The sequence below is a fragment of the Scomber scombrus genome, chromosome 5 (genome assembly GCF_963691925.1).
Source record: "Scomber scombrus chromosome 5, fScoSco1.1, whole genome shotgun sequence".
NCBI lineage: Eukaryota > Metazoa > Chordata > Actinopteri > Scombriformes > Scombridae > Scomber > Scomber scombrus.
This window is the reverse complement of record NC_084974.1, coordinates 20,827,191-20,837,831: the sequence shown is the minus strand read 5'-3', so window position 1 is coordinate 20,837,831 and position 10,641 is coordinate 20,827,191. Positions and strand designations below refer to the sequence as shown.

At 40.4% G+C, this 10,641-nt stretch overlaps 3 protein-coding genes across 3 annotated transcripts; all 3 read right to left on the bottom strand.

Moving 5' to 3' along the window:
* Positions 1-2,996: 2,996 nt before the first annotated feature.
* LOC133980728 (claudin-8-like) lies at positions 2,997-4,097 on the bottom strand. The gene has a single exon (XM_062419510.1). It carries the CDS (start codon positions 4,095-4,097, stop codon positions 2,997-2,999), a length of 1,101 nt encoding a protein of 366 aa, XP_062275494.1.
* Positions 4,098-5,628: 1,531 nt separating this feature from the next.
* Positions 5,629-6,780, bottom strand: LOC133980421 (claudin-8-like). Its single transcript, XM_062419134.1, has one exon. The coding sequence runs from the start codon at positions 6,778-6,780 to the stop codon at positions 6,019-6,021; it is 762 nt and encodes a 253-aa protein (XP_062275118.1). The 3' UTR covers positions 5,629-6,018.
* Positions 6,781-8,244: 1,464 nt separating this feature from the next.
* Positions 8,245-9,129, bottom strand: LOC133980614 (claudin-8-like). Its single transcript, XM_062419372.1, has one exon. It carries the CDS (start codon positions 9,127-9,129, stop codon positions 8,245-8,247), a length of 885 nt encoding a protein of 294 aa, XP_062275356.1.
* Between the last annotated feature and the right edge of the window lie 1,512 nt (positions 9,130-10,641).

Here is a 10,641-nt window from a genome sequence, read left to right as displayed (position 1 = left end):
CGTAGTGGCATCTGAGGTTGCAGATTCCCCTCCCGTCCGGCTCCTCTTCCAAATGTATAGGAGAGCATACAGTTGCTGTGAAACTTGCAAAAAATGCAACACGCCCTCTCTAGAGCCAGTGTTTGGTTTGTCTGTTCAGGGCTACTGTAGAAACATGGTGGTGCAACATGGCGGGCTCCACATAAGGGGACCCACTCCCTATCTAGATATAAAGGGCTCATTCTAAGCTAACAAAAATTAACGAGTCTTATTTTCAGGCGATTACTCTAATTAAAACATACTCGAGTATTATATTCCATTTCTTCCAAGTCTGTTTCACTCGATGCCACTAAATACTACACACTGCACTTTTAATTTGTATGTTTATTTCATATTCAACCACACATCTGTTGCATATCATTTAATATCCCAGATTCTCAAGGTGTAGTCTTGTAATGTTTAAATATTATATTACCTGTGGCTGCTGCAGCTAATTAATCAAACCATTTTAGTGGTCAGTTTATGCTTGTATTATGAAAGAATGGCATTTCCTGTTTACATTTTTACTCCGCCTGTGTGTGGCTGACTTGACAGCTGAGCAAGCCTCCCGTGCAGGCGCTCAATTGAGGGCATAGCCAAGCCGCTGATCTGCAAACATGGATACGTCCTGAAGATTAACTTCAAATCTGGCAACATTCGACCTCGACAACGTCTTTGCTTTGGTACACCGAGGAATGATTAAATCTTTGCTCCAGTCCTAATGGAAACGCAAATCTAATCTTCAAACTGGTCGGTGACGCTCCCTTGAAGATTAACTACCTCAAACTGTTTATCTGAAACAGTCTCATAGTCAAATAAAATGTGTCCGCGTTACCTTAACCCACTTTTCCCTTTGAAGCTTTGGGATGGAGGTTAAAAAAGTTGTTGCTCAATTGGACCAATTGACAACTGTTAAGGCTACCAAATCAGGGGTTCTCAAGTGGGGTCAGGGAACCCTCATGGGTCCTTGAGGTGGCTCCACTGGGCCCCCAGAAAAATGGGTAATAATATATTGTGTAACACAATGACAGAACATATGACTATTTTGGTCATGGGTTTCATTCACTTTTAGCAATGACTTGTCTAAAGGCAAAACATATTATCAATTGGGGGGCACTGGGACAAATCGTATTATAATTGGGGTCCATGGTCTAATTTTTGTCAGTTCAGGGGTCCTTGATGTGAAAAAGTTTGAGAACCACTGTTCTAAACCACTTGTTTTTAAGCAAGAGAGAAGCATCAGGGGTGTTTCATTGGTTTCTTGGGATTAACATAACCTCACATTTATTTATTTTCCCAGAAATGAGCTAAATTAGAAACTAAGACTGATAGTTATTTCTAGACCTACAACAACAATTATACCACACAGATGGGTTTTCCTGGGACAAAATATTTTATCAAAGGGCTATGTGCAAATTGAAGATTAGATGAAAAAGTAAACTCACAAAGATAATCTGCTATAACTCACTGCAACAGAACATCATTTAGCTGGGTAAACTATGAATTAATTGGATAGCAGAATTTGGCCTTCTTGTTTTGGCATTAGAAACTCACTTTTAGTAGAATTACAATTCTGTTAATAAATAAATAAAGTCACATAATGACAATGTTGTTTATAGTCCATATGAAAAATGTAAGGATTCAGTCACTCTCACCATTATTGTCTCTAACCATAATTTGTCTCTGTCGCCTGTTGTTTAAATTGGGTGTTTATGTTGTGAGTTTATTTGCCCTATATGAAGTTTTTCCAATTAAAGCTTCAACTAATGAAAGGCAGTGGAAGGAAAGCATTATTTCCTTATTACTCTGCACACCTGCAGTAAGTATAAGGATGCACGTTCTGGCCAGACTTTAAGACACTCATCATGTTCTTTGCTGTCATCTAGTGGTGAATAATGACAGTGTCTAGGATTGGTTCAGGCCAGCATTGTGCTGTCATAAACAACTGCCAGTATAGGATTGCTTTTATGAGGCAATAATCATAAAGCTTGTAGTACTTGATACAAAGCAGATCTCACAATTTTTACAAAAATATAACATTTGACACAGAATCTGATTTAAACCTACAGCTAGATGATGGCGATTTACAATATGGTGAGTTAGAAAGTAGTATTAATGAATCTTCTTCATTTATTTAACCACATATGTCAGACATTCATTCTTTTACTTATTTATTTCTGTACTGCTTCACACAGAGCCTGCATGGTGTCAATCTCAGTAGAAAATCAGCATATGGGAGAATGCAGGGAAACAGCCTCCCCAGACCCTCATGTCTTTGGAAACATGCTGCTATCCTGGATAGACGCCACACGAAACTCCACACAAACAGGTTTTTCTTACTACTCATCAAAAACTAGTCAGTAAACTGCTGCATCCTACAAACTGAACTTGCAAACGTTTAAGCTGTTGTAACTTGTAACTTTCCTTTAATGATCTGTGTTAATAGTAATATGAATATATTCTTAAAGTAAGTAATTTGTCATTGCTGAGTGCTGTGAGGTGAAGGCAAAGATATCTTGTTATAGATTAAAATACATAGGCCTACACTGAAATGTGCAATTTTAATAACAAGAAATGTAAAAATATAATGAACAGATGGTTACAGAGATGCAAAACACAAATCCACTATGATATATGATAAATATCTTTGGGAAAGTAAGCCCATATCATGGTTTCTTAAGAACGGCCCATCACATGTATTTATACTAATAACAGCAGTTGTATACAACCTTATCACATAATGATGTTTTCTGCAATACAAATAATAAAAACTACATTAATAGTACAAAAAAAGTTATATATGCTATTAAGTCTGTGTGTCTGGCTCATCCAGTATTAATCAAAGATAACAAAATTGACTTTTACATTGTCACTAATGTACATCATTTTAAATGATGATGATGATACAGTATAAAAAGCTCAGTGCTTTGTGTTTGTAAAGGTTAATCAGCTACAAAAAGCTCACGCATGATTGTTCCTTATATGTATACGCTAGACCTGCCCCCACCATGAATCTGCGGTTCAAATCTTGATTCTCTATATCCTATGAAAACAGGCGTGTGTGGAGCTGGATGAAAACTGGACTGGTAGGACATAGTAGGATCGCCGGTGTAAGTTGATGATGTCTGTCTTGTGATGTTTTGGCCTTTGTAGATGGAGGTTCCTGGCGTATACAGGCTGTCGGCATGGTTAGAACTCCTCATAGACGAATGGTGAGCTATGCTACCTTGATGAAACAATGATGCATTTTCAGGCAGACTCAGGTTGTAGACAACAGGAGGGCTGATCAGTGCTCCGTTGTTTGTCATTACTTGAGAGATGTTTTGCAGTGGAGTTGCTATTTGTTGTCCAACAGGGCTGTTGTTCTGTAGAGGAGGCTGGTACTGGTATGCATTCGATCTGAGGCTGGAAACACTAGAGATAGGATGATAACTCATCAGAGCTGGCCTGCTTGGTAATGGCCTGTGATCAACAAAGTTGGGCGGGTAGTACATTTCAAATGATTGTTTGTCTGAGGGCATACGGCGGCAGACGAACAACATGGCCGAGGCAAAAAGAAAGCCGCCAGTCACCCAACCGATGTAGAGGGCCTCTCCCAGCTCTCTCCTCTGAGCATCAATCAGCAAAGGGTTGTAGAAGTCCCTGATGATAACGTGACCTGTCCACGATACAGGAATGAAGACACAGATGCAGGCCATAAACTGCATGGCACCTGCGACCATCAGGATTATGGTCTTAGCCCGATCATTACCCTGAAAACAGGAAATGCATCGCATTCCTCCCAGACCCAAAAGGAGCCCAAGTCCTGACAAGGCCAAAGAACAGCACATCAGACCCCTGGCTGCCTGTAGCTCTGATGGCAGAAACAGCAGGGAGTCGTACACCTTACACTGCATCCTTATGTTGGCCTGTCTGTAGCAGTTCATCCACAAGCCCTCCCAGCGTGTTTCCATTACGATGATGTTTTCTCCGATGAAAGCTGTCACCTTCCACATGGGCATTCCTGTTGTGGCCGCCGCCCCGATCAGCCCGACCAGGCCAACGCACATCGCAGCTATCTCCATAATACCTTGAACCATTGTGCAGTGTAAAAGAGTCCAGCTGGGTCCAAATCCAAAATTAGGAAAGCTCACAAAACTAATTCTAATGCTTTAGCACATTTCAGAGAAAGTGACCTGCCTAAGGCTGTTAGGACTTTGTCCTCTCCTGACGCAGTTTGTGAGAGGCAGTTTGTTTTGATAACAATGCTTTGAGGTCACCTGGTTGGCTCAAAGTGATGGGGGTAAAAATGACCTCTGCTTATTTGTGTTTATGGTGCCTGTGGCTGTATAGTGGTATATCTGTGTCATCAGATTCACTAGCAGAAAACACCAACAAGACAATGCCACAAATGGCTCACAACTTTTGAAAGTTTTTATCACTTGTTTTTATTCTCAGTAATTACATGTGATAAAAATTAAAAAGCAAGCAAACATACAATGTAGCATATACGGTCCTGCAGTACGCCTTTTTTCCACTGGGGGGCAGAGATGACCTTCAAGGTAATGAAATGCTAAGGGAGCTCATGTCACACAGTCAAACTACAATTATTGATTGTTGAGTACAAAATATACAGTTTATGTTAATAAATCACAAGTTAAGATATTTTATATTCATATAGCTCCAGGGTGGTTGAGAGGGCATAACACAAACAAACAGCTCCTTCATTTTGCTCTTACCTCAAGCAACAAAAGAGAAAAACAGCATTGTTATTACCTCAACAAACATTTCCATTATGTCCCAGCAATTAAATTACTGTTTATTACTAACAGAGACCCCAAACACTGGATTTTCTGTTTTGTGTATAAATAAAAATGCATCCTGTGAGAAGGGAGATTCTACAGCTTATAATTTAAACTGTAGTTTGCTTCTTAACTCAGTATTTCACAAGCTAATATATTTAACTGGAGAGACAGGAATGTTTTTCTGTTGCTCAAACATACGGAAGAGGATCCACCCATACATAAAATGCACAAGTTTTTGTCTAATGCTCTCTGTATCTCCCTTCAGAGTGACTTGCAAATTCTGATCACATGATCATGCTGTCAGGCTCCTGCAGCTTCTCACAAACACTGAGCAGTCTGATTGAGTTGCCTCTGAGTCCACACCTTTAACAAGCTATCTTAAACCTGCATCTCATGTTTACTTAGCCATTTGCTTAGTTATATAATTTCCTATGAGCTCCAGGACATCATACCAAACTTCAACAAAGATTCACATTTGTTTTCTGATCATTGTCTATCAGATACACAACGTTTTGAATTTTAGGCACACTAATGTCGATGTAATTCTCACACAGTTATTCACCTGTCTTTGTTTTCCCTTTGTGAATTGTGCATCTAATACTTGTAAAAACTGGTAAAACTGGTCAAAACGAAGTAGGTAAATATGTCAAATGTGTGTGTACAAGGGGTGATATGTGCCTTTGAGAGGTCATGTTAAGAAAAAGTTTTGACAGAGTCACTGTATTGAGTTAGTCAATTGAGTTGCTTTGAAGTTGGGTTGAAATATCTGTTAAATATAACTGCCTGTGTAACTACATAGCTCCTTCATTTGTACACTACCCAGTGGTTAGATTAGCATGAATATTTAATTACAGCATATGCATACATACACATATACAAAGGTTGTCAGTATAAAATAGTGATTATATTATAAAACACACGTAGAAATCAGTTATTGGCTTACAAAGGTATGATTATAGTCATTTTGTAGATTTATATCAAGATTCTGTAAGGGGTGCTGTTTCACAACATGAGTACTCTTCAAATAGTATATTAAAAAAGGAGGATTTAAAGCAGACATCAACATGAATTAAGTCCATATGAATTCACAGTAAATTTACTCATTGAAATGTGTTATTCTGTAATCTGAAATACGTCTTTTGACATTTGAAATGTGTCATAGATTTCACAGCCAAGCAAACCCTGTGACTGTCATTACCTCAGTCTATTAAAGTGTTCAGAGATAAGCCACACCACTGCGTACAGAGGGGTGTCTGGAGTGGTAGCTGTAGTTGCTGGATGGATGTCTCGATAGCACTGGCTGGGGTTGGGGAAGAAACATCAGCTGTTGAGGCTGCAGAGGCTGTGGAGGATAGGCTACGTAGTCAGTGTTCCTGGAGTACACATACCGTTGTGAACTTTTGTCATCGGACTGAATATTACAACAAGTAAACATGCATCCCCCAGCGAACAAGAAAGCAGCAGCCACCCAGCCGATGTAAAGGGCCTCTCCGAGCTCTCTGCGCTGTGCGTCAATCAGCAAGGGGTTGTAGAAGTCTGTGATGATGACGTGACCAGTCCAGGACACAGGGATGAGGACACAGATGCAAGACATTAGAATCATGCTTCCTGCAATGATGAGGACCATCCGTTTAGATCGATCATTGCTATTGTCAATGCAAGATGTGCACTGCAGCCCCACCAAACTGATCAGTAGGCCAAGGCCACTCAGCGCCACAGCAGCGCACATGAGTCCTCGTGCCGCCTGTAGGTCAGGGGACAGGGCCAGGAGAGAGTCATACACCTTGCACTGCATCCTGATGTCAGCCTGCCTGTAGCAATTCATCCATAAACCCTCGTAACGGGTCTCAAACACAATGATGTTCTCCCCAATGAAGGCTGTGACTCGCCACATTGGCATCCCAGTGCTCGCTGCTGCCCCAATCAGCCCAATCACAGTCAATAAAAGACCCACTATCTCCAGCGCTGAGTTGGCCATCCTGTCCTCCTGTTATTCCTCCCGGCTTGTGCGTACGAAAAATGTATGAGCACAGTAGGAAGCAGTGGATTCCCTCTATGAAGGGGCTTTGCATCTCATTGGAGGAGGAGGAGCAGGTTGATATTCACCTGTGCGGTCTCCTCCCAATGGACAGGACACCAGAATGGGAGGGGTGGGAATTGTGACCTGTTGCTAGGAAACTGAATCCCCCAGGCCTGTTTTTTCTTTGTACAACTCCAGGAGCTGCTGTTGGCTGCCACTTTGTTTATTCAGAAGTCTCAATTTACATTCTTAGATCATACTTTACAAGGAACCTTTTTTAAGGGATTTTATTAACAAGGAAGTTGTACATGGTTGTAAATGGTTACCAATTTGTGACTGATTGTGTATGTATTTTAAAAAAAAAGTTAATATATTACCAGTTTCAACTACAGAAATTATAATTATTATTAAATTCCTATGTATCATTGTTTGTAGTGTGTGTGTGTGTGTGTGTGTGTGTGTGTGTGTGTGTGTGTGTGTGTGTGTGTGTGTGTGTGTGTGTGTGTGTGTGTGTGTGCGTGTGTCTGTGTGAATTTGTCATGAGGTGGAGGTGGAGGTTGAGGTGGAGGTAATGCTTGTGTACCTACAATGTGTCACTGTCAGTGTTGGATTACTTATCTGGTTGCAGCTCAGTTGACATGAAATCTCTTGGCCATTTTACATGGTGGGTGGACCTGTGTGAACAGTCTTGTTTTACCAGTTTAGGCAGACTGCCACTGACATCAATGGAGATAACACAACAGCTCACCATTTGCATACCATTGCGTGAAACAGGCAGTTTCAGTAGAAAGTTGTTGTTTTTTGTTTTTTTTTATTCCTGACAAACTTCTGCCAGGAACTTAGTTACTGGCATTTATGGGAGCAATAGTACAGCCTCAGTTATTGATCAATTAAGTCTAATTTTGATTGGACAACAGAAAAAATATCTTCTTTTTTTTTCAAATGTTACCCTTTTATTGAAAACCACATTAAATCATATACTCACACGAGCTGAAAAAATATGTACATTTACCATAAAAAAAAGAGTGAACACAAATCATCTGGAGGTGTGTTAACTGAAAAGGGCCTAGTGCATAATTTGTTCTCAAAGAGCATTTCAACAGAGGCTGTGAAGACAATGAAACAAAACTACAGCTAATAGTTGTATTGTTACAGATAAAATACACTTTGGCTGAATGATGTACTGTAACATATGGAAACAGATTCAAATAAACAAAGCATAGACAGTCAATTTAACAGTTTAAAATTATGTATATATATCTTAAAATTAGTTCAACAGTGAATCACAGTAGCCACAACACACTTGGTCCTCTTTGAGAAAGTAATGAAAGATTTGGCCATTTCCAGTAACAGTCTCTGGTTATATTGGTCAACTGATTTTTCAAATAAAAAAAAAAAAGTCTCTGTGTTTATATGTCCTCACTAGTACTGACTCGGTGTGTATGCTACAGATCCTGGTGGGGGCGCAGAGTAGGCAGGCTGGTAGGTGTATGCCGGCTGATAGCTGTATGGTTGGTACGCATATGCAGGTTGGTAGAGATTTACCCCAGGGTTGTATACAATCCTCTCATCTGAATCCTGGGTGCGGGGAGCGTGACGGCAGAGCAGGATCACTCCGGCAGTGAAAAGGAAAGCTGAGGTCACCCAGCCGATGTAAAGAGCCTCCCCGAGCTCCCTTCGCTGGGCGTCGATGAGCAGAGGGTTGTAGAAATCCCTGATGATGACATGGCCGGTCCAGGACACAGGGATAAGAGTAGTAACACATGCCAACAGAAACAGACAGCCTCCTGCCACAAGAACGATATGCTTTGTGCGAGCCCGATGGTCCACCACCCTGGTACACTTCATCCCCACTGCTGAAACAATGAGGGCGAAGGTGCTCACAGCCACAGAGGCGCACATCAGACCTCTAGCAGCCTGAAGGTCTGCGGGCAGAAACAGCAGGGAGTCATACACCTTACACTGCATCCTGATGTTGGCTTGTCTGTAGCAGTTCATCCACAAACCCTCCCAGCGGGTCTCCATGACAATGATGTTCTCCTCAATGAAGGCTGTTACTTTCCACATCGGCAGACCCGTCACAGCTGCCACTCCGATTAGTCCAATGAAACCGAGGACGAGGGCCACTACCTCACAACAGATAGCTTCCCGACGGTCCTTTCTCTCAATTCTCTTTTTTTCCGCCAACACAGAGTCTTCATATTCTGCATAGGTCTGTGGCTGCTTCTCATCATAGCCATTATAGGCAGAGCCCACGTAAGATTGAGGCGGCTTACTGTAGCCACTGTAAGCAGTGTAAGAAGCCATTGCGGCTATCACACAGAGAGCCAAAGGTAGACCTTCAGCTACACTCTTACAGCTCACGAAACAAGTCTAAATAGAAGAGGAAGGAACTTAAGGATCTTATACACCCACAAAAAAATGCTAACGATGCAATGCAACCTTACTGGTTGAGCTACTTTATAGCCGTCACAGAAATGGGGACATGCCAAAGAGTGTTGCTTCTTTTCAATGCAAATGCAACTGCCAATTGTAACAATTGGTCAATTGATACTGTGATTAAGACCACTTAATCACACTTGATCAAAGTATGTTTTCCTCTCTTAAAAGCAGTAATCATTTGGTTACTAGGGAGCTCCAGCTGTTTTAGCATTTTTAACATGACAAGGAAAGATTTCACTGCTCTTGAATGGAAAAATTGGTCAAATTTTACCCTGAATAGTATGTGAGGGTTAAAAAAACACCTTAAATACATTTTACTTTTAGCCTGACATTTGAGGACCTCTCCTAATATGACCTGGAAAAAACAAAATTGAAGTTCTTTAAAACATCTGTGTGCAGCTGACACACGATTTTGTTGTATTTGAGCCAAAAATTAAAAAAATTTTAAAATGTAATTAATCTTGGTGTATCTGTGACTGATGATGAGGTATTCATCAATGATTAGTTGTGCAGAAATTTGGTAGAGACTAATTATTTGGGGATACTGTGAATGGTCTGAATAGGAACAGTGTGTGAGGCTTAACTGAAGAAACTGATTTAGACAGCAAACGTGATTGCCAAAAATTGCTATAACATAAATTGGTAGGAAATTGGAGGTAAAATGATACGATATGTGTGGCACTTCTTATCTCTGAAAAGAATTGTAAAATTAAAAAAAAAAAAATTTTTTACAGTATGATAAACAAGAAACCCGTCACCCTATTTGTGTAGGTGGTGACTGCAGGTAGGTAGGAATGTATTGACTCTCTCAAAACGAATGCTCAATGATCACGTGTCATACTGTCTCCTGCTTTATATGTAAACTGAGCTGATAAAAAGGTGTGGAGTACAGAAACTTGAGTCGGGTTGATTTCATTGTAACTCAGTATTGTCAGTTTGCCAGCAGTTCCCACAGTTCCACTGTCACACTTGAGCTGCACTTTGTCTTTTGTAAGACAAAAAAACAAAAACACTATAATTAATAGAAATGAGGGGTATGTAGAGTGTTAGCTGTTTGTTGTTAAAGTTTGCTGTTGTGGGAAGCTACATATAAATATACAAATCACACTCTAGGAAAAAATGTGGTTGTACACAACTGTAAAATCAAACCTATAATACTGTCACACCTGTCCTACATGGAAAAAGTAATTCACACACTTATTTTCTCTACACTTGAATGTCATAACTCCCTCTTTTCTTGCATATAATAATTGAAACCAGGTGCTGGATCAAAGAACTAAATCTGTAAAAAGCAGAAGAAAGTCTGCTCACTGTAGCTCCCAATGCAGATTTAATGGGATAATGACTTTTCAAGCACATTGCTCTTCTTCAGGCTAA